The sequence below is a fragment of the Desmodus rotundus genome, chromosome 4 (assembly GCF_022682495.2).
Source record: "Desmodus rotundus isolate HL8 chromosome 4, HLdesRot8A.1, whole genome shotgun sequence".
In the NCBI taxonomy this organism is placed as follows: Eukaryota; Metazoa; Chordata; class Mammalia; order Chiroptera; family Phyllostomidae; genus Desmodus; species Desmodus rotundus.
In genome coordinates this window covers 104,460,028-104,484,008 of record NC_071390.1, presented here as the reverse complement: position 1 = coordinate 104,484,008, position 23,981 = coordinate 104,460,028, and the positions used below count along the sequence as shown (strand labels likewise).

Sequence of the window (23,981 nt, the reverse complement as noted above, 5' to 3'; positions counted from 1 at the left end):
ATGCTCTTTATCAGGTTGAGGAAGTTGCCTTATATTTCTGCTTTGCTGAGAGGTTTTCTCGTGAGTGGGTGTAAGCTTTTATGAAGTACTTTTTCTATAACTTTTAAGGTTAACTTGGGGTTAATAACAGTAATTTGCATTTGAATGTCAGACCAGCTTTAATTTGTGTTCGTAGGTATAATCCTGGCCACCACTTGGTCACAATGTACTATCTATTTCATATGTTGCTCAATTCTGTTTGCTAATATTTTTTGAGGATTTTTGTGTCTATATCATGAGGGATATTTTTCTGTAGGGTTTGTGTGTGTGTGTGCATGTGTGTGTGAAAAGGTAGGTTAGGAAATGAAAAACTATTAAAGGGCATGAAAAACCTTTCTGGGGAGATGGTAATATCCCATGTGGTATGGGTATATGGCTGTATACATTTCTCAAAAGTCTTTAAAAACTTTTTGTCATAGTGGTAACAAAATATTATTGTAAATATCCTTTATAAATATTGTTGTGTTTAAAAAGTCCTGTCTTGATTTAAGATAAGCGCTCATTTCTCTTATTCTCATTAAATGTTCTAGAGCTACTCACACCCTTTTTTCCCTCCTGGCATCTTACATTACTGCCCTGTAGGCAGGACCCTAAATGTCATGATTACACTGAAGTTTAAGTAACGAGTGCACAGGTAGTTCGCTCTTGAAAACCTCGCTGCTAAGTACAAAGTTATTAAATGAAAGATGTTTCCTAAATTTAATGAAAACAGTGATGTGTTTTATCTCAATCTAAGATACACAAGTTTCACAGATAGAAAAAAAATGTAAAAACTTTATAAGAAATGAATGTAAAAGTAAATAATGTAGTTTGATCCTGAAGTGTAACGTGATGATCTGTTGTCCTCAGCAAGGAGCAGGCAAGGTCTTGAGTCTGTAGTTGGTAGAGAAGGTGGGGGGCATTCGTTGTGAGATGCATTCCTCCTTCCACACCAAAATCTGCACTGACGTGTCACTCTTTGGGGGTGGGGGTGCAGTGCATGTTTACTTGCACTCCGACTGAACTTAAAAGTAAATTACAGCTCAGAAAACCACCTTGGGGCCAAACAAGGGCCACAAACATCTCACTTTGAAACGCATGAAGGTTCAACATCTCTGAGACAATGCTGCCCTCAACGGCCTCACCCAGTGTGTGTGTGCAAAAACATTCTTCCCAGACTGTTGAATCGAGACAAGTGATGAGTGTGTTTTAGTCTGAGTGTGTATCCCCCACCCCCCAAAAAAGCTTTTTGTAGCAATTTATTATAAGGTGTTTGGGAGGAAACATTAATTGTACTAAAACATAACTCACCTGAGAAATAGTGTAACCTCAAGAGTGTTCAAAGCAAAAGTTGCTGAATTGTCCGTGGGTGCGGTAGGTCTGTGTTTGTGGTGTTTGATTGGGGTGTGCTTCTTTGTTCTGCTGCATAATAACTCTCCCATCACACAGATACCTCCTCTGGTTCTGAAGATGAAGGCTCCGTGCAGGGGGACTCCCAGGGGACGCCTACCTCCAGCCAGGGCAGCATCAACATGGAGCACTGGATCAGCCAGGCCATCCATGGCTCCACCACCTCCACAACCTCTTCCTCATCCACCCAAAGTGGGGGCAGCGGTGCCGCCCACAGGCTGGCTGATGTCATGGCCCAGACGCACATAGGTGAGTGCCTGTCACTGCGTGATTCCTGTTGTTGTACCTACGTGACCCAGAGTAGCCAAGTCCCTGTGTAGAAGTTTGTCTATCTGGACATCACATCCTTGGAATCCACCCGAGATTCCACAAAGAGTCTCACTCTAGCTCCTGGTCTGCTTTGTGCTTTGGTTTTCCTGTTCTGTGAAACCATTGGTTTTATTATTTCTCACCATCCCAGATGTCTCCTACAGCTAGACTTCAGGAGCTTGCTGCTCATAAAGGAATGCACTTGTTCTTTAGGGAAACTTGCAGCCATATCTGTTTACATGTTTTCTTCTCATTTATGCTAAAATATGCTCCTAAATGAAATTTTAATACCGCTAATAAGCAGGCGGGGAACTGTAATGTGTGTTTGCCATGATTTGGAAATCATTTAAGGAATCAGAGGGCTTTAATCACTTCCGTTTTCTGCCGTAGGTATGTAGATTTCTCTGGTGGTTCATGTCGTTTTACATGTAGGTTCTATGATGAGTGAGATCCTCTATATTGGAGAAAGCAGAAAATTAGGAAGCATTGCCTGAGATGTTTGGAACTAGTGTGAAAAAGGAGGTTAAATATGAACTATTAGAGAGAAAGAGAGTGATTGTATGAACAGTATGGCTGTTTCAAATGTGGGTGAGTGAGGTGCACGTTTTTCTGCCCCCACTTGTGCCAGCCACTTGTTTGCCAGGGAACTGGGTCCTTATGATGTGCAGAAAGAACAAGTATGATGTCCAGGTCTGTTCTGATCCATTTTTAGCTGTATATTAAGATTTCCAAACATCCCAGTGGTATCAGAAATGAGACTATGTGTCTACAGGAGGCAGGACATAGGCAGCCGTCAGGAGAGCTGGGTCTGGTCTCACCTCTCCCATGAACGACTGCTGGCATCCTCACAAGTCACTTCTCCATTGGTCAGTTTTGTAGTGGGGAAAAAAAGAATAGTGATTTCTTTCCTTTGTACCTCTAAGAACTGTTGTGAGTGAAAAGGAGAAAATAGGAAATTTCCAGGTTTTTTTAAGTAACACTCCAATCCAATGCGATGTTATTAGACTTCAGTATGAGAAGGTTTTGGTAATACGGACACTGGCTAATGCACATTATGACTCTATATTTGAAGTCGTAGTAAGTCATAAATGAAACAGAAATGTGTGACCGTTAAATATTTTTAGATAACTAAATGTCTTCCTGTGTGTTTTGGAACCTGAGGTAGCAGCCGAGGTCCTGCCCTTGTGCCTCACGTGGCGCTTGCTCAGGGTCAGGTGTGGAATCCCCTCACCTCTGCCTCCCACGCCAGCCCCGGAAGTGTGTGCGCTCTGACCCGGCTCCCCTCTCAGCAAGAGTCGGGATCTCCCTGAGAGAAACACACAGTTTTGAACAAATTAATCACTGCATTTGATTTTCTCTTTGTGACTTTGCACATAGAGTCCTGGAGAAAGTGACAGTGAAGAGAATTAAATTTACCAAGACTGTAAAAGAGTGCATGATTCATGTACATAGGTCTCAGTCAACGTAAACCTAAATATAGCTTTTTAATGGCTGACATTTCAGTAATTTCTATATTGGCCCAAAGATAGGTTCCTAGAATATCTGGGACTTTTCTGTAAATATAAAAAAATTTAGAAAGCAGTGTCAAAATAATAAAATGAAAAAAAAAGAGAAATAAAAATTTTAGTCCTGTGACAAAGCAAAAGAAGTAAAAAGTCAGAATTGGCAGCATTTGACCTTTTGTTGAGATCATTGAAAGCCTACAAATAATAGTGTACGTGTGTGTTTTAAGGAATTTAGGGTAAAATAAACCACCACCTTGTGCTTCTAAACCCTCATAGTAAGGGCTCAGGTAGTGTTTGCAGACACTTCTTTGTACAAATGGTTAGGAAGTGTCTGTCTCCATCTCTCTCTCTCTTTTGCTGTTCTTTCCCCCCCACCCTGGGAAAGGAGACTTCCTCTTGCTAGAGTTCACTCTTTCACCCTCATTCTGGATCTCAGCTCCTCCCATATCTGCTAGGTCAATGCTAAGCTCTTTTGCATCTTAGCTGTCCAGTGGGTGAACCCTAGCTTTGGGTGTTACTGACCAATCACCTCCTCTCCAGCCTGCCCACATCTGGTTTCCTTCCCACTTCTGATTCCTTCCTCCTCTTCTGGTAGCTCATCTCCTTGTCCTGTTCCTCCAGTCTTGCCAATTTCATCCTCTCCCAGTTTTGAAGGCCACCTGGTCCTCCTTGACTCACACACCTGCATTTTCCACCATGAAGTCCTTCACCAGTCCTTCACATTCTGAAGTGCCTCTGGACACCACCCATTGGCACACCCTGTACCTGCGGTCAGCTTGTCTCTTGATGTCGTACTCCTAGGAGCAGGCTCAGGGACTTGAGCTGCCCTTGGCTCCTCCTTCCCCCGTACCATCCGTGCCCACGTCCTTGGCATTTGGCAACTCATGGTCTTGCAAGCCTTATTTCTCTCCCTCACTGCTCCTAGGCCCCTGGTTCCAGGCACCTCCCTTCCCATCTGGACCGTTGCAGCCCCTGCCGCCCTATCGCCCTTCTTTTACAATGTCCCGTATCTTGCAGCCCTGTCAGTGTCGCTAGGGCACTGGTCTGATCCTGTCTCTTTTCTCAAAAAATGCTTTGGGGATTTTCACCTCTCAAAACTGATTTTCTTTATTTGCATTTTATACTTAAAGTAATGACTTTGGGACCCACACGTATCCTCACCCTTTATCCACTGTGCATCCCGTTTTGCAGGAATATCTTACTGACCTGCCTACACTTGGTGTACATGGGAAAATCCATCTATTCAGCTCTGCTTTTCCAATGTTTAAATGTATTTAACTCAAAGTGGTAACACAGCCATTTATACTTTCTGCATGTGAGTCTCACAGATTCTTCCTTGAGGGGAAAGCATCTTCACACAAGGGGTTAGAAACGGCAGAGAGGAAGCATGCAGGTCTGGGCGACCAGGGCCTGATGCTGTGATGGCAGTAATCCCATCACAAGAGATGTAAGGTGTGTTGTCACTTAGTTCCCTCAGCCCCAGCGAGGAGCAGCACTATCATTCTGTGAACGGAAGACTGAGGCTTAGATTGTTGATATGTTGCTCCGGGCAGCCAGCCGAGGAGTCACACTCCCATCTGCTGGGTGGCAGAGCCTGGGTGACACTCAGTGGTCTTGGTTTCTCCTCACCTTCTTTGTTCCATTGCGTGATACATATGGAAAGGGAGCTCTTTTCAAACAAAATGCAATGAAACTTTGCATTAACAGTAAAGATTTAAGTGTTGCCATCACAGTTTGGGGCCTTTTATCATAAATTTGAGTCTGTGGACAAATATCCAGAAGCTGTTGTCCAAAATGGAAGATCTTTGTTCTGATCTACCTTAGAACACACTTCTACAGTTCCTACATACTTCCCACTGCTGCATTCACCGCCCAGTGGGATTTCATGGCATAAATGTGGGAAAGAGGCATTTCCAGGTGTGAGAACCTACCATCTTTTTCGGACTATAAGACACACCCCCCAATTTGGGAGGGAAATGGGGGTGCGTCTTATAACCCGAATGTAGCATACCTAGCTCACAGGGGCGGGGCAGGGGGTGTGGCAACGGAGCAGGGTTTATTTTCCTACTCTAAAACCTATGTGTGTTTTATAGTCCGAAAAACACGGTGTGTAATCCTGAACTCGACCCTGACTCTCAGGATGTTGCTGAAAGGGCACTTTCGACATAAAACCTTTAAATCTTTTTCTGACCATCTCCAGGTTTAGTCCATGGGTGATTTGCCTGCACATAATGAAAAGCAGCTGTGAATCACCATTACTAGTATCACATGCTCACACATACACTCACACACTCAAACACACATTTACATGCTCACACACATAGGAAAAGTTGATCAGCAGGAGACAAGGTACACGAAGTGTATTGTTCTGTCCCTGAGTCACTATTAAAGGAATAAGAAGATAAATCCTCACATGATATATTTTCATGTGTCACTTTTAGTCAAGACACCAGTTAGAGCTTCCTGTGAGGCACCTTCCATGAGACCCAGTGAAAGGGGACTTCACTGGTGAGACCAAGGAGGAAAGTCTTCTCTCCCAGCTGGCTGCACATGGAAGACATGTTGGTGCAGTGCGCGGGCCAGCCGAGCCCCCAGCAGCACGGCTAGTGCTTCGCTCCCCCAAGAGCCAGCTCTCCCCCCATTGTTGTCTTTTGTTGTGATCACAGCTGGTGGTTAAACTTTGTTCACCTCCCTGTTTTCACCCAGGGACCTGGTTTTCCACCACCATGTGGAGGGCGTGATTGTGTCACTTTAGGAAGCTGGGGCAGCTGGGCAGACCAGGTGGGGCCCAGGTTACAGGTACCTTGTTTCTTCTTTTCTTAGTGAAAACAGCGATCATGTTGACAGGAAACCAGGATGGGGCATTCTTGGTGTACAGAAACGTCGATTCCTTTGAACATGTTACTCATCATATATCACCAGTTAGTGGACCACAAACAGACTGCGTTTTACACATTAAAACCAGATTTCCTCCTTCTCTTTATTTGGGTACTGAAAAATAATTAACATGGCTTAAAAGTGAGGTTTATCACCATGACCCCTGTGGATTTCAACTCATACAGTTAGAATTAAAGGGCAATTCTTTCTAGTGGGCGTTAGAACTGGATGCATTTTATCTAGTTGTCAGCTGTTCTTTAATCCATTCATTCTTTGAACTATTTCTCCAGCATTTGCTGAGCAGACAGTGTGGGCTGGTGTAGGTTACTTTAGCCTCTGAGGAAGACACAGGGAGTCAGACTGAGTTGGACACCTGTCCAAGCAGGTGATTAGGAAGAGTCAAGGAAGCAGGGATTTACAAGGCCAGGTTCAGCAGGGAACTAGCCAAGACCTTGAATTGGTCATGGCCAGAAACAGCTGTGCAAATGGGATAGATTACTGGCAAGAGGAACAAACTAAAACCCTGTGTGGGGTAGAGGTGGGTGGGGGTCAGGGACCAAGGTGGGGCCTCTGTACTGATTCTGCCAAAGCCGTGTGCCACTGCTGCCATGAAAGATGGCAGAACTGCCCTTCCTTCCTGCCTTCCTCTTGTGCCCAGTTTGAATTCCTGAATCATGGGGAACCCATGTCAGCTGCTGATAGCAAAAGCCAAGCAGAGGTAGATGAAGGCGAACCCACCCCACTGAGGGCAGATGTGAAGGTGTCACAGACAGCTCTCGGGAGCATTCACAGTGGAGGTGACACTTGACAGGTGGCTAGAAGGATGGCTGCCATTTTTCTCTTGATTTAAAAGGACTGGGGAATTGATCTAAGAAACAGTGGGGCATCTTGCTCAAAAGATAAAACCTCGCTCTGATGAAGGTTCTTGTTTTTGTTTTTGTTTTTTAATTTTAGAATTTATTGAGAAAGCTGTCAATTTGAACAAGAGGGAAATTTCATTTTTGGTCTTGACCGTCCTAGCTTAGTGGGTTGGGAATTGTTCCACAAAGCAAAAGGTCACTGGTTCCCAGTCAGAGCACATGCCTGGGTGGCAGGCCAGTTCCCCAGTTGGGGGCATGCGAGAGGCGACTGATCGATGTTTTTCTCCCTGTCTTTCTCCCTCCCATTCCCTCTCTCTAAAAATAAATTAAAAAACATTTTTTAAAAATCAGAAATACCATCTACAGGAAAACAGCTAAAAAGGCACAGAGTGTATGATACACCTCCCTCCATCAGAAAGCAGCTAGAAAGGCAACCTGGGAGACCTTGTGCTAACTCAGGAAGGCTCTGCGCATCCTCTGAATTCCCTTTGAGAGTTAATCTTCAAAATGCTTCTGATGCACGTAGACTCCACTGGCCTCGTGCCTGGAGCTGGCAAGCATCTTTGGCCTTTGAACCTTCACCCTCAACCTGATTCCACTTTTTCTTACCCATCAACAAATGTTTTCTGAGCATCTGTTATGTCCAAGGTTTTAAAAAATAGTCCCCCAGAGATAGATAGCCTAGTTAAACACTCGCAATCCTGATCTTTACCAAAGTAAAACAGGTTACAGTACTTCACTGCAGCGTCAGCATGTCCTCTGGCTTCCTAACTGGAGCAGCTGCTGGGCTGACGGATCCCACAGTGACAGCACAAGCGAGGAGTTCAAGAGGGAGTGGGAGGGGAGGTGTCATCTAAATAAATTTGGAAAGTACTTAGAAGTCACCCAGCTGTCACTGTTCCTACTTTTTAATCACAAGATGTATTGGAATTATTTTTTCCAACCTCAAAATGGAAACACGACAGTATTCCTGCCGCCCAACACAAAGACGGATTGACTGTTTATCACCAATGATGAGGCTATAGTGTCACCCAAACACCAGTGAATCTGGATAAAATCGCAATGCAGTGTACCCACATTATAGCTGCTTTTATTTTAGATTCTAATCTGAAAGTCTACTCAGTTCCCATCAGCATCTATTGTATTTTCATCTGAAATATGAGGCCCCAGTGAGTGTGCTACTTGGCCATGGAGAATTAGATCATTCTGCCACATGAAGTAAGGTTGATTTGGTGAAAGCAGTGGTGGAGATGAATGAGAGGATGAACAGTCTCTGAATCACTGAAGAGGTGATTTGAATGGTCCTCTTCTCTCATTCTCTTATTTACCCTCAGTGATCCACCTACTTGTTAAAATTATTTATAACCCCAATCAGTACGCTCAGCCTTCTCGTGGTCACGTGTGCACATTTGCAGAGCAGCCAAAATTTGAGTCCCTGACACGCTTGTTCCCAGCTGAGGGCAACATTCTGCCTTCTTGTTCCAGCTCTCAGACTGTGAAGAGTGTCCTTTACAGGAGCAATTTGGTGCCCTGTTTCTCCTCTTGTGCTTTTTGTTGGTGGTTTCACTGTTTTTACAGCCCATACCTCCACGTGTGGTGCTGAAGAGGGAGTGTCTGAAGAAAAAGGCTTTCCAGTACCGGCTCCCCTTTTTACAGCACAAGGAAATCACTTCTGTTGCATAGAACTATGGAATCTCGACAAGTTTGCATCTGATAAGGATTAACTAATCAAAATTAACAGCATAATACCCATTATAAGGACTCAGGATATAGAAAATGTCATTGGAGTCTCATTTGATGTGCTCTCCTGACTGCCTTATTTAATAAATACTGGGGCAACACTTTGTAAAGTGTACGATTGTCTACTGTACTGTACACCTGAAACTAATACAAAATAATATTGAATGTAAAAATAAAATAAATAAATATAGGAACTGTGCTTTCCCCACTTACCCTTTTAAGTGCCTGACACCACCATCGATGACTGCTGCAGGGAAGGGCTGCACACAGCTCCCTGCGTCACCAGCATCAGTGCACATGAGGGTGTGCCCGCGTGCTTCGAGTGAGTGTTCAGTATGATGCTGAAACAAATGAAATAGCAAATATGTTTTGAGTGGTCAGCCTCTATCAAGAAATGTCCTCAAAACATGGGTTATTAACTCAACGTAATCTCCCCTGCAAGGAAGTCGCCATTATCATTCCCATTGGATGGGTGGGGAGACAGGCACGGAGAGGTTAAGAGGTGCTTCCCTAGATCTCAAGGAATTTGCAAGCTGGGATTCAAACCGCAGGCTGTCTGCCTTCAGAGCTTGAGTTGTTAACCGCCACTACTACGACAGACAAGAAAATTGCTCTTTATGAACAAACACGTAACTTGCAATATCTCTTTTTCTACTGGCTGCCTAAGGACATTATTGTAGTTAAAATGCTAAAGTGATTCATTGATGGGGCTCCTGTTATGACATTATTCCTGAAGTTTTACCTAATTCTGTTTCATTTTGAGCAGTATGAATTACCTTTAAGATCATCTTTATGCTGAGATTTTTGTAGTAGACTTTGATTCAGAATTATGGTCTCTTTGCAGGATGTGGCCTTTATTGAAACCCTGTTTCTTACTCAGCCTTCAGAGTAACTCCATCAGGATAATCAGAGAACTCGTAATTTGCTTCTTTACAGAAAATCACTCTGCACCTCCTGATGTAACCACGTACACCTCAGAACACTCGATACAAGTAGAAAGGCCACAAGGCTCCACGACATCACGGACAGCACCAAAGTACGGCAACGCCGAGCTCATGGAGACCGGTGACGGTATGTCTCCCGGCAGTTTCTTCCTTCCTCTGTAACTCTCAATTCCACCACCTTACCTTTTAGATAGAGATTGGATGTGTTTCTTCTGGATAAATGGTCAACTCACAAGCCTCCCGTAGAAGGTGGCATCGTCACAAGGAATGCAAATTGTCTCCAAGTTGGCCAAGAGTTACTCCTTGAAGGAAAATAATAATGATGTTGCAGGAAGTTAGTCATGAGAAAAAAGGACATTTTTAAAGATTCCGATGTACTCGCTAATGAATAACTAAATGTACTCGCTAATGAATAACTAAAGTTGGTGCAGCAGTTAACAGATTAGTGTGCAAGCATTAAGACCGTGAACAGTTACTTAGAAGGGCAGAGTGAAGGTAAACGTAAACAAATTAATTGACAGATACGGGCCAATATGCTGCTTTAGAATTTAGAAGAAAGAGGATCTTTTTTTCTCCATACTGGAAAAAAAGTATTAGTGATTTGATAAAATACAGTAGTAGAGGTGTTTTTTTATTCCTCATATCATTAATCTTTGTGTATTCTGATTATGGTGGCCATTTCTATTACCCAATCTGAAGTAGCAGATTCAAACATGAACTCCATGTGTCATTTTACTTTCCTGAAGTCTCAGTCCTGCCCTGGGTCATGAAAGTGAAAATAGAACCCGATGGTGACGTGAAATGCTGACTTTGTCGAAGATGGCCAAAGTAGGGCTGGTAAGCCCGCCAACCAGCTGTTACCACGTCCATGATATGGAGGGATTCAGAGGCGACAGGGAAGGCCTCCCCCACTCTCTAATAGGCAGCCGTCTCTCTGTAGTGGGCGGAGCCCAGCGTCGGTGCAGTTCATGGGCTCCTGTTAGTACGTTTGAAGTCACTCCAGGGTCCCATATGATTGGTTTTCCTGGAACACTTTCAGTTTCAATGTTTGCTTTAATTCTGTGCTAAATTTACTGTTTTTTTTTAAGTTGATCATTAACTGTTATTCTAGTCATTACCATTTTAATAACTTTCTTGTTTTTGAAGTCCGTCATCTTTACCCGCTCTCCCACGTAAGTTCATATGTTGTCCACATGACTCCATTGGAGTAACATGTTGTCCAGTTCCGAGGTTTTCCGGCATGACGACCTCGTGTCGCAGAATCACTTGGGGCACTTGGAGAAAGCAGATTCTGGGCCACACACCAAACCTGACACATGAGAAGCTCTGGCCAGGCAGGTCCTAGAGTGATTCTTACGTGTTCTAAACGGAGTTGGAAAACCAGTGGCATGGTAAAATGATCTCAGGCTCATCTAAGCCAAAATAAGTGAGACTATTTAGTGAGGAAAGAATGTGTGTAGAGACGGAGAATTCTGGAGAATTCTATAAAAAGTATTTATATATTTTAAAACTATAAAGTATTTAATGTCTCAATTCTGAAGGTGCCCATTGAGTATTTTGAGATTACCTATGAAAATGTTTCTGATTTGATAGAAGAATTTTCTTGAATTCTGTCATGTTCACATCCCAAAAGCTGAGGTTTTCTGTGATACCTGCAGTGGAGAAGAAGGGCCCCTCCTCAGTCATTATGGGGGAGACCCCTTCAGCTGTGGTTCTTCGACTGTGAGAGTAATGAAGTTTCCACACCCATGCTTACCAGGCGTGGGTTTCCAAGCACCTTCCAGCGGGATGAGATTTGCCTGCAGTGGGTGCATTTGAACAGTTAAGCATCTTCGTAGTCCTCTTATTCATTAATTTGGGTTATTTACTTAAAAATTTTAAAACTTCTTACCTTTTTCAATGATCATGTCCCTTGATTTTCAAAATGCTGTCACATTCATTGTTGTAAGAAGTAAATTATTGTAACATGGGGTCAGTGTTTCTCAGGACACGTGGGTAAATGTATGCCAGTATTCTGTCATGCAAAAATTGAATGTAGAGACTCAGTACTGTGGTTCTAGAATGGATTGCCTGAATGCTCACTCAGGAGCGTGCAACTGAGACGCTTGTGTGGAAGGGGCCGCCAAGGCGCTCGCTTTCCTCAGGAGGCAGCGCAGGCACTGCAGGGCATCTGAATTGGATGTGTTCATCAAAATGTTCTCTTGGCCCAGTGAGGCCGAGCACCAGGGGTCTCAGGAGAGACAAGGACTCGGGGAGGATCTCTCTGCTTCATCACTTCTGTGGTCTCCTTTGAAAAAGGGGGCCAGAGACAGAATGAGTGAGGAGGTGACAAACCCAGTTTTAGGAATTAGAGGTGGGTCCAAGACCTATTTGTGGTCGGAGCTCTCCCTAACACCCCCAGATCAGGATGGCTTGTGAAGTTGTGAAAGGGAATTGTTTCTGCTGAGTCTCTCTACCCTCTCACAGCTTCTCAGCAGGGTCAGTACACTGTGACTGTCCATCCAGTAACATGTCTTTCCTCGGCACATTGTCCTAGGTGGCACTTTGAGGGACTTTTAGTCAGTTTCAGTGCCATCCCTCCTTCTTCCAGCCCTGAGATAGGGCAGTCAGCGTGGGTATCTCAGCCCTTGGTGCCTGTTCAGATGGGATGGACCGAAGTCAGTCCATCTGTCCCGTGGTTCTGTTTTTCAGGAGTGCCAGTAAGTAGCCGGGTATCTGCAAAGATTCAACAACTTGTCAATACCCTCAAACGACCGAAACGGCCGCCGTTACGGGAATTCTTTGTCGATGACTTTGAAGAATTATTAGAAGGTAAAAGATCCCTTTTCTACCCCCATTTATTTCGATGTCCCATGCTCCCATAAACTATAATGATATTTTTTTCTGCCAAGGCTATTTTACTTTTTAAGAACAATAATCTTGGCATTCACTAGAAGATGGAAATCTTATCTAGAGACCGTAGCTACTACTTCTTCAAGTCATGTAAAAGTGAGTACTGTCCCACAGGGCAGGCCTCTTTCTAAGGACACTGTCAGGTTCCAAAATTCGAGTAAATCGTAGAAAACCTTGCTGACAGTGACACAGCAACACAATGACACACGGTGACAATTCACACTGTCAATTGACAGTGACACAGCCCCCTCTGAATAAGCTTCGTAGGAGTGCTGTGAGCATGTAGCCGGTCCCATCCTGCTCCACCTTGTATAAACCTAAGAGTGGGCTTCTTCACCCCCTGGGGCTCGTGAGCTTATTTAAAATTAATATTGAAAGGGAAGGGAGGGAGGGAGAGACATAGAGAAACACCGGTGTGAGAGTGAGACATTGATCGGTTGCCTCTCATATACACCCTGAGGGGGCAGGACCTACAACCTCGGCATTTGTCCTGATCAGGAATCAAACCCGTGATCTCTGTTTTAACCAACTGAGCCATACACAGACCATTTCAAGTCAAAACAAAAAAAAATTATTATATCAAACACAAACTCTGTGTGTTCTCATTCTTTTTATCACAAATAGGATGTAGCTGATTTCCTGCCCAGCGGGTGGGAATCGTCAGTCATAAACTGTGAGAGAGAAACCCCTTCCAGAAATGAGAAAAAAAGTCTCAACTTCTCACCTATCTAAACAGTAGGGCAAATTGCATGTTATCATGAGGCATTTATTTTTGTTTTACTCAAGAAAATGTGGTCTGTGCTCATTATTTGTAGTAGTTGTAGCAAATTTAAATTTACACTTCAGTATGTAAGGGCAAAATAAATTTCAGCTGAAAAGGTTGGAGCTTTTTGGGGTCCAGAATTACTAGTCTATGTTAATCATTGATATTTGTAACGTAGTTGTTGTAATCCTAGACTCCAGGCACGTAAAAATCCATAGCTTTACTTGCTGTCAGTTTGTAAATGCACTCGGGTCTCCTTAAGTACCCCACCTGACTTTGCCGGGGAAATTGTCAGAATGATGTGCCTCCGTTATATCTATGAGGATAGTATCTGGGTCATAGTTCTGATTCTAGAAAAGCATGTGTATGTATTTTCTGTGCACTAATAAATTTATACTTTAAGTATAAGCCTCCTACCTTCCTTTAAAAGAGTAAAAATGTGATCATAGTAATATAAACGTATTTCTTCTAAAACCTCTCGTGTCCACATGTGTTTAGTCCAACAACCAGATCCGAACCAGCCAAAGCCGGAGGGAGCACAGATGTTGGCCATGCGAGGGGAGCAGCTGGGCGTGGTTACCAATTGGCCCCCGTCTTTAGAAGCCGCATTACAGCGATGGGGGACCATCTCACCAAAGGCCCCGTGCTTGACCACGATGGACACGAACGGGAAACCTCTGTACATCCTCACTTATGGTAATCATAGAAGGCTCGCCTGCCTTCTGTTTGCTTGTGCACATACCTGCCACTTTCAGGGCGGCTAATTTAGGGTTGCGCTGCTGCTTTTATGTTCCCAGTCCCCAAATAAATGAAATCGGAAAGGAAATATATGAAAATATATTTCCTAATAATACTTTTAGGAAAGTTATTTTCATATGTGAATATGAGAAATCATTTGTTAAATGTTTTTTGAGTAAAATCCAGAAATGGATCCAAAAACTTAGTGATCATCACTCTAACAAGATGTTGGAATATATATATGATATTCTTGAAATTCCTGGTTTTAAGGAAGGGTTGGTAATTAAAGAATTTGTATCTAAACTCTTTGACATATATAATTCAGAAGAAATGAAATCTGTTTGCAAAGTGCTTTTTCAGAAAATGAGAAACAAATTTTTCCTTAATTTTTCATTCAATACATTTGATGTAGTTTGTAATTTTTTCAAAATAGTTAACTGTAGTGGAGGGATCCCTTACTTTGCCCCGTGGATAAGGGACCATGAAAAGACAGATTGTCAGGTTTTTGCACGTTATCTGGTGTAGCTTTGCAAAGAAACCAGCTTAATAACTAAAAGACCAAAATGGCTCATATTATACCTGCATGCATGAGGTTAGAGTACTTTTTTTTTTAACTTTAAATTTTGATATGACAATAACACTCTTCTAACCACAAGTAGGAAAGAAATTGATTTCTGCATTAGCAGTCAATGTCAAGAATCAGATGTTATGTTAAATAACATAGAGCCCAGCCTTCCGGGGAGGGGAATGAGGCCCCAGAAGCATCAGCCATGGAGGCACAGTAGTCACCATCCTGTGCATCCCGTGGCCAGAAATGGAACGGGGGTTCAGAACAGATGTTTCATCGCCTTGTTTTTATGACATTGTCAGGTATTTCTAAGTGGATAAATTGTATTTCACCCATGATGAGGCATAAACTTGATTTTTTTTTAAAATTATGCTCTTGGAAATTGGTTTCATCCTGTCAGAAAGATAGAATACTCTCCTGTATGAGCCCTCACCATTTGCCACATTCAGCCGTGGAGCCCACTGTGTGCTTGGAACTGCTGCTCCTCAGCTGGTTCTTCAGGGCTTCTCTGCACACACGAGCGCAGCACTCATCTGCAGCCACAGTCACTGCTTAGTGTGTTTGAAGCATGGGCACGGCGCTAAGGCTTGGGGATCAGAGCTGAGTGAAACCCAGTTCTCAGGGCTCGTGATCTACACTGGAAGTCCGGCCCTGCTTCTTCTACTGGTGGAATGGAGAACAGACTAGTGCTGACTGTCCTAAGATGAATTTGAACTGTCAGATAAAGACTGATGGTACTGGGAAAATGTGGAGTGCATACGTCTACACCAAGGCATCTCAGTTCCTGCTTTCAGTCATCTATATTTTGTTATACTGTACTCATCTACATTAGACATACGTTATGAGTCAATCTTTGTTTTCACTTTGGCAAAGGAATATAAGAAAGCAATGGCTTTCCAAATGTAAGATTGTGATTTATAAGGATGTAAAGTGAAAGTGTTGCTTACTATAATGAAAACTGGAAAACAGTGCTAGGTAGAAACACTAAATAGATGAACACTTAATGATTGGATGTTGCTGAAAAGATGCAGAGAAAAGTTCATTGAGCAGAATTGTTCTAATACCAAGTAACTTGGTATAATCAAAGGGCTAGACCATTTACAGTATGTAGTTTACATTCAGCTCTATAATGTAGCTTCCTGAAACCCCTCGGGTAGCAGAATTCCCAGTGAGAAACAGGATCTTCAATAGAAAAGATAAGTGGTAAATGAAGGTTATAAGCAAACTCATTTTAAAAATCTTATGCTTTCCATTTACCAATATAAGTTAAAAAGCATATGAAGAGAACACATGACATTTCATCATGTTAAATTAATAAAAGTAAATCATGCTGAGCAACTAGCTTCCTTTTATCATGCCCCACTTTCAAAACTCAGTCTTCCTTCTCTACCTTCTCCTTAGCATTAATGAGAGATCTGCTCATTCTTTTTGCTTTGGTGCAGTGTCTGTCTGTCTCTCTCTCTCTTGATTTTTGACTTGATTTTTGCCCAAAATATTTCAAGGGATTTAGATACTTAAGCTAGAAAAGCATTGGGCAACCTTTCTGTATCGTTTTTATTTTTTATTTTTGCAACGTTGGTGATGTGCTTTGCAAGCCCCCACCACAGTTTCCGGGTTAAATAGCCACTATATTCCACGTGACTTCTGACTGCCTGCCCTTCCTCACCATCCGCCTCCCCCTCAGAGTTACACTCTCCACACAGTGCTTACTCCTGTCTCAAGTCAAAGTAAAGTTAAAATTTACATGTAATAAGATAGTGTTTACATCATTTCTACATCTTTTTTTCCCCCCTACAGGTACATGGCTGTCTCAGAGTTTCAACATCTGTTTTCCCAATCAAAATATCTGTTTACCCTGCCTTAAATCTGGCAGAGCTTCATCTCTAATTCCCAGCTTTTAAACATACAATACAGTAGTATTAACTATAGTTGCCAAGCTATATATTACATCCCTGTGACTTACTTGTTTGACAATTGAAAATTTGTGCCTTTTGACTCTCTCCACACCCCCATCTCTAGCAACCAGCAATCTGTTCTGTTTATAAGCTTAGTGGGGTTTTTTTTGTTTTTTTATTCTACATATAAATGAAGTCATATGCTATTTGTATATTCCTCTTTGACTTGTTTCTTTTAGCATAATACCCTCTAGGTCCACCCATGTTGTTGCAGATGGCAAGATTTCATTCTTTTTTTATGACTGAGTAATATTCCATTGTTTATACATGCCACATTCTCTTTATCCATTCATTCGTCAGTGGACATTTAGATTGTTTCCGTACCTTCACTATTGTAAATAATGCTGCAATGAATATGGGGGGTGCATATGTCTCTCTGAGTTAATGTTTTGTTTTGGGTTTGTTGTTTGTTTTTTTTTTTTTGATAAATACCCAGAATGGAGTTGCTAGATCACATGGTGGTTCTATTTTTAATTTTTAAATAAACTTCCATACTATTTCCCATAGTGGCTGCACCAAATACTGAGTTAGCCAAAAAGTCTATATAGTTTTTTCCATAAAATAGAAGACACATTTTTCATTTGCATCAATAACTTTATTGATTTGGATATTTCGAGTCTTTTGGCTATCTCCCACATGGTATAACATTGATGGTTCTCAATGTCTTGATTTGATTGCTACGAACTTCAGCTGGTCTGCCCAACCTTGGAGCATCATCCAGCGAGCCATCTTTAGCACAAAACTTCACAAACCACTTTTGAAATGTTCCATCAGTCACAGCACCTTCTCCATGCACTGCACAAATCTTTTTTTGCATTTCAGTTGTGTTTTCACCTTTCTTGAAGTAATAAAGTGTAATATGCTGAATATGTTGCTTATTTTCTTGGATCTTCAATATTAAAATGGCTACACAAAAATTCACCAGTTTTGATTAGTTTTTTAAATGCATGCTGATATGACAGCTGTTACAATACTGTCTAACAAAAATGTTTTGAATGAAGTTAAAGACAACTAAGTGCTGCTAGAACCATCTTATGGGAAAAACCAAATGAACTTGTTGGCCAACCCAGTACCTCCCTACCAACAGTGCACAAGGGTTCCCTTTTATCCACATCCTTGCTGGCATTTGTTATCTCTTGTGTTTTTGATGATAGCCATTCTAACAGGTGTGAAGTGATAGCTCACTGTGGTTTTGGTTTGCACTTCCCTGATAATTGGTGATGCTGAGCAATTTTTGTATACATATTGTGTGTCTGTATGTTGTCTTTGGAAAAATGTCTATTCATATCCTGTGCTCATTTTTAAATGAGATTGTTTGTGGGAGTTGGTCAAATTTTATGAGTTCTTTTTGTATTTTGGGTATCAGTCTATCATCATTCATCATTTGTGAATTTCTTCTCCCACTTAGTACAATAGATTGCCTTTTTATTTTGTTGATGGTTTCCAGTGCTGTGCAGAAGATTGATGTAGTCCCACTTGTTTAATTTTGCTTTTGTTGCCAAATCCAAAATATCATCACCAAGACTGATGTGAAGGAGGTTACTGTCTATGTTTTCTTCTAAGACTTTTATGGTATCAGGTCTTACATTCTAATCATTACTCCATTTTGAGTTCATTGTAAAAAAAGATTTTATTTATTATATTTTTAGAGAAAAGAGAAGGTAGGGAGAGAGAGAGGGAGAGAAGCAACAATGTGAGAGAGAAACATTGACTGGTCGCCTCTCGTATGTGCCCCAAATGGGGACCAAACCCGCAGCTCAGGCACGTGCCCTGACTGAGAATCAAACCGGCGACCTTTTGTTTTGCAGGATGACGCCCAACCAACTGAACCACACCAGCCAGGGTTTGAGTTAGTTTATTGTGTACGGTGTAAGATAGTGGTCTAGTTTTATTCTTTTGCGCGTGGCTGTCCAATTTCCCAACACTATAAGTTGAAGATACTATCTTTCCCCCACTGTATATTCTTGGCTCCTTTGCCATAAATTAATTGACTGTATGTGTAGGTTTATTTCTGGGGTCTTTTCCATTTACTTGATCTATGTGTCTATTTTTATGCCAATACCACGCTGTTTTGGTTACTATAGTTTATAACATAGTTTGAAGGCAGAGAGTATGATACCTCCATCTTTGTTCTTCTTTCTCAACATTGCCTTTGACATTCAGGGTCTTTTGTTGTTTCATACAAATTTTGGAGTTGTTTGTTCTATTTCTGTTGAAAATGCTGTTGAAAAATGCTATTGAAAATTTGATAGGGTTGCATTGAGTCTCTAGAGTGACTTGGGTAGTATGGACATTTCAACAATATGGACAAACCTTGGAGACACTGCAGGTTTGGTTCCAAACCACTGCAGTGAAGTGACCATCACAATAGAGTGAGTCACATGAATGTTTACGTTTTCAATGTAAAAGTTATGTTTACACTATACTGTAGTCTATTAAGTATGCAATAATATTGTCTAAAAAATGGTGTAATTACCCTAAATTTACATACTTTATTTCTAAAAAATGCTAACCACCCTCTGAGCCTTCAGCAAGTCATCATCCTTTTGCTGCTGGAGGGCCCTCCCTTGATGCTGATGCAAACACAGTGTCTGCAGGGAGCCTTTATTAATTCTTCCAGTCCGTGAGCACAGAATATCTTTCCACTTATTTGTATCTTCAATTTCTCTCATCAGTGTCTTACAGTTTTTAGTGTACATGTCTTTCCCCTCTTTGGTTAATCTTATTTCCCAGTATTTTATTCCTTTTGATGCTATTTTAAATGGGATTGTCTTCTTAATTTCTCTTTCTGATAGTTCATTATTGGTGTATAGAAACACAATTGATTTTTGTATCTGAAACTTTACTGAATTCATTTATTCTAACAGGTTTTTTTGGTGGAATCCTTAGGGTTGTTGAATAAAAGTGGCATTGTCTTCTTAATCTTAGAGAAAAGGCTTTTAGCTTTTCACCATTAAGTATGATGTTAGCTTGTCATATGGCCTTTACTGTATTGAGATACATTCCCTTGCACCCACTTTGTTGAGAGTTTTTATCATAAATGGATGTTGAATTTTGTCAGATTTTTTGTGTCCATTGGGAGGATCATATGTTTTTCTTTATCATTCATTTTGTTAATATGGTGTATATCACATTGATTAATTTGTGGATGTTGAACCATCTTTGCATTTGTGGTGTAAATGCCCCTTGGTTATGGTGTATGATCCTTTTAATGTATCGTTGGATTTGATTTACTAATACTTTGTTGAGGATTTTTGCATCTATGTTCACCAGGGACGTTGTCCTGCAATTTTCTTTCCTTGTGGCATCCTTGTCTGATTTTAGTCAGGGCAATGCTAGCCTCATAAAATGAGTTTGGAAGTGTTTTCTCCTCTTCTAAGTTCTTTGAAGAGTGTGAGAAGGCTTGTGACTAATTTGCCTTTGAATATTGGGTAGATTCACCAGTGATGCTGTCTGGTCCTGAACTTTGGGGGTTTTTGGTAGATTTTTGATCACTGATTCATTCTCCTTACTAGTAATTGGCCTGTTTAGATGCCGTATTTCTTCATGATTTAGTCTTGGAAGGTTGTATGTATCTAGGAATTTGGATAAATTTATAGGTTTTCTAATTAGTAGGCTTATCATTGTTCATAGTTATCTCTTATGATCCTTTGTATTTCTGTGGGATCAGTTGCAATGTCTCCTCTTTCATTTCTGATCTTATTTATTTGAATCCTCTCTCTCTTTTTCTTGGTGAGTGTAGCTAAAGGTTTGTCAATTGTGTTTATATTTTCATAAACCCGATCTTGGTTTCATTGATATATTCTATTGTATTTTGAGTCTGTATATCATTTATTTCTACTCTATTTTTTTTTATTTCCTTCCCTCTACTAACCTTGGGCTTCATTTGTTCTTTTTCTTGTTCCTTGAGGTGTAAAGTTAGGTTGTTTAGTGGAGATTTTTCTAGTTTCTTGAGGGTAGACATTTATTGCTATTAACTTCCCTCTTAGCACTGCTTTTGCTGCATCCCATAAGTTTTGGCATGTTGTATGTCCATTTTCATGAGTCTCAAGGTATTTTTGATTTATTCTTAAATTTTTTTTTGTTGACCCATTGGTATTCAGCACGTTGCTTAATCTCAACATACTTGTGAGTTTTCCAGTTCTCTGTGACTGATTTCTAGTTTCATACCGTTGTGGTCTGAAAACATGCTTGACATGATTTCAGTCTTGTTAAATTTGTTAAATTTGTTTTGCGGCCTAAGATGTGCTCTACCCTGGAGAATGCTCCCTGTCCACTTGAGAAGAATGTGTGTGCTGTTGGCTTTTGGATGGAATGTTCTGTGAATATCTTAAGTTCATCTGGTCTAATGTGTCATTTAAGGTTGATGTTTCCTTAACATGTCTGGATGATCTATTCATTGATGTAAATGGAGTATTAAAGCTTCCTAATATTATTGCTGAGTATTTCTCCCTTTAGGTCTGTTGATATTTGCTTTATACATTTATGTGTTCCTATTATATTGGGTACATAAATATTTCCTCCTGTGGGATTGACACTTTTATCATCACATACCATCCTCTTTGAGTCTTATCACAGTCTTTGTTTTACAGTCAGTAAACCATGTAGCTGCACTGTGACACTGTACATGGGGAAGGGGTCCAAAAGGGAACAATGGCACTTGCTCCGGTCTCTGCCAGATTTCAGTCACTTCCCCTGCTACCCACAATCACATTGGGCCCTTCTGGTGCTGCTTCCCAGTGTGTGGCTTTGTGTATGTTCTAGGCCCCTGTGGGTCTTTCCAAAAAACTCTCCTGTGAGGCTGGGAGTTTCTCCCACTGCCACCTCAACCCCCGCAGGTGTTTTCAATGAGTGGTTTGAGGCTTTATTTCCCCTCACTGGAGCCTTGCACAGTCTGTCACCAGTTCCACCAGCTGCTGCCTTGCTGGCCAGCCACCATCTTGCCCTCCCTCGTCCTCCATCTGCGGCCTTGCTGTGAGTCCTCTCCGCCAGGCTGCCCATCTCCACCCCTCCTTACGGGTCTGGATGAATGTGTCTTCTTTAACTCCTTGGTTGTCAGACTTCCATAGTTCGATTTTCTGTCAGTTCTGGTTGTTTTTTGTTTTTAAATTGTTGTCCTTCTTTTGGTTGTGTGAGGAGGCACAGTGTGTCTGCCTACAGCTCCATCCTGGCCAGAAGTCTCACTCTGTCTTTTGATTGGAGAATTTAGTCCATTTCATTTTTAAGTAATTATTGGTAGGTATGTACTTACTGTCATTTTGTTCATTGTTTTCTGGCTGTTTTGTAGTTTCTCTGTTCCTGTCTTCTGCTATTGTTCTCTTCCTTTGTGATTTGATGATGGTCTTCGTTATTGGTCTGCTTAGATTCATCGCTCATTATCTTTTATCTCCTATAGATTTTGCTTGGTTGTAACCATGAGGCTTTCATATAACACCTTATATGTATGATAATCTATTTTAAACTTAGGCTGTTCTAAGTCCATAATAAGTTTGATTGCATTCTCAAGCTCTACATTTTTACTCCCCCCCATATTTTATAATTTTGATGTTACATTTTACAGCTTTTCTTCTTATGTATCCCTTAACTAATTACTGTAATAACAGTTATTTTTACTACTTTTGTCTTTTAACCTTCACACTAGCTTTATAAGTGATTAATCTACAATCTTGTTATGGATTTATACTTTTATATGTTTTGATGTTACTAATTAGTTCCCTCCCCCTTTTGTTTTTTAGCTTAAAGAAGTCCCATTAACCTACTTTTGCAAGGCTGATTTACTGGTGATGAACTCCTTTACCTTTTGCTTGTCTGGTAAACTCTTTACGAGTCCTTCAATTCCTAATGATGAGTTTACTGGGCAGAGTATTCTTGGTTAGAAGTTTGTTTTTCTTTCTTCTTTATAAACCAGACAAGAACTGTTATCTTCTTTAACTTAAGTCAGCAGCTTTCTCTCTCTTTTTCCCTTTGAAAAACACCAAGCACATTTCTAGTATTTGCCAGAGTGTGTTGCCCTTTCAGACTCTCTGCTTTGTTACCATCTGGCTTTAAATGAGTTTATGGTAATATCAAATTCTTGTGTGATCTGAAATCACAAAACAATTGTGTTTCTTTAAGAAAAAAATTATCCTTTGAGTGATTTCTAGTGGCTAGTACTTATATATTTGAGAAAAAATAAAATCACCAAAGACAATACCAAATAATTGTAAAGTTGCTGGTATTGAGAAGGATTTAGAGAGAATGAAGGAGGCATGAATAAAAAACTTCATAACTAGTAATTACTCCAAGTTTTCAAGAAGCATGCTACAATGTATACTATAACCTTGTGTCTTTATAGCTTGCTTGTGACATTAATAAAACAAAGAAATACTTGTTGAGCACATACTGTAAACCAGGAATACCCTAGGAATTAGAGGAATCAAAGATAATGAAAACATTCTCTTTGTCTCATTAAGGCAAATAAATCCTGTGGCAGGTAAACAGATTAATAACACTAATTGAGTTGTTGTAAAACCCAATATGAAAAAAATTGCGGATTTTTTAAATTAATTAATTCCTTTTTATTCAGTTACAATTGTCTGCATTTTCTCCCCATCCCTCCACCCCACCCCAGCCAATCCACCTCCCTCCCCAGCCTCCACCCTCCCCCTTGATTTTCTCCTTGTGTCCTTTATAGTAGCTCCTATAGACCCCTGTCCCCACTATCCCCTCCCCACTCCCCTCTGGCTATTGTTACAATGTGCTTAATTTCAATGTCTCTGGTTATATTTTGTTCTCACCTTTAACTGGAACATAATCAACAAAAGAAATTGCAGATTTTTTAATTCAAAATATATGTTATGAACAAAAATCTTTTAAATATGGCTTTTATATATAAAATAGGAAAAAAATTAAAACAGCGATTACACTTGCAGAAAACAGTTGAAACTGCCCTTTACTATAGTGTATGAATCAATAGAACTTCTAACACTTTGACTACTTCTGAAAACTCATAGATCCTGAAGTTGTAAAAGGCTGTATGTGGCCAAGATCTCACCTTAGATTTTGAAGTCGTACTTATTACATTTCACACTATTTACTGTTGCCTAGACGGTGCTGAGGGAAAGCCTGGCATTGGGGTGAAGGGATTTGAAATTTGCAAATTCTAAAAAGCTGGTCATTCTTTTAGATTTTTTTTTTTAAATCCTGCTTGTGGTCATTTTTTCTAGAGTTTGAAACTTTAAAATAATTCAAAATATTTGTCACTATCTTTAAGTTCAAGAATTCCTTTCCTACAGCTCTGAGGTAGAAACATTTGAAGCTGAGAAATAGGACCACGGAGGGGTGGGATCAGGCTCTTTAAAGCCAGGCTTACGGACCCTTTACATTCATTACAGTCACGCAAGTCAGGGCTCTGTCACACAGG

The 23,981-nt window shown here is 40.9% G+C and overlaps 1 protein-coding gene across 5 annotated transcripts in view; it reads left to right on the top strand.

Annotated features, from left to right (window-relative positions):
- Positions 1-23,981, top strand: part of DIP2C (disco interacting protein 2 homolog C) — a 433,581-nt gene that overhangs the window by 263,765 nt on the left and 145,835 nt on the right. For all 5 annotated transcript variants that reach the window (XM_053922090.1, XM_053922089.1, XM_053922088.1 and 2 more), the window contains 4 exons: positions 1,468-1,677; positions 9,656-9,790; positions 12,355-12,474; positions 13,817-14,014. In XM_053922090.1, coding sequence (XP_053778065.1) covers positions 1,468-1,677; positions 9,656-9,790; positions 12,355-12,474; positions 13,817-14,014 — 663 coding nt within the window. The remainder of the gene's footprint in view (positions 1-1,467; positions 1,678-9,655; positions 9,791-12,354; positions 12,475-13,816; positions 14,015-23,981) is intronic.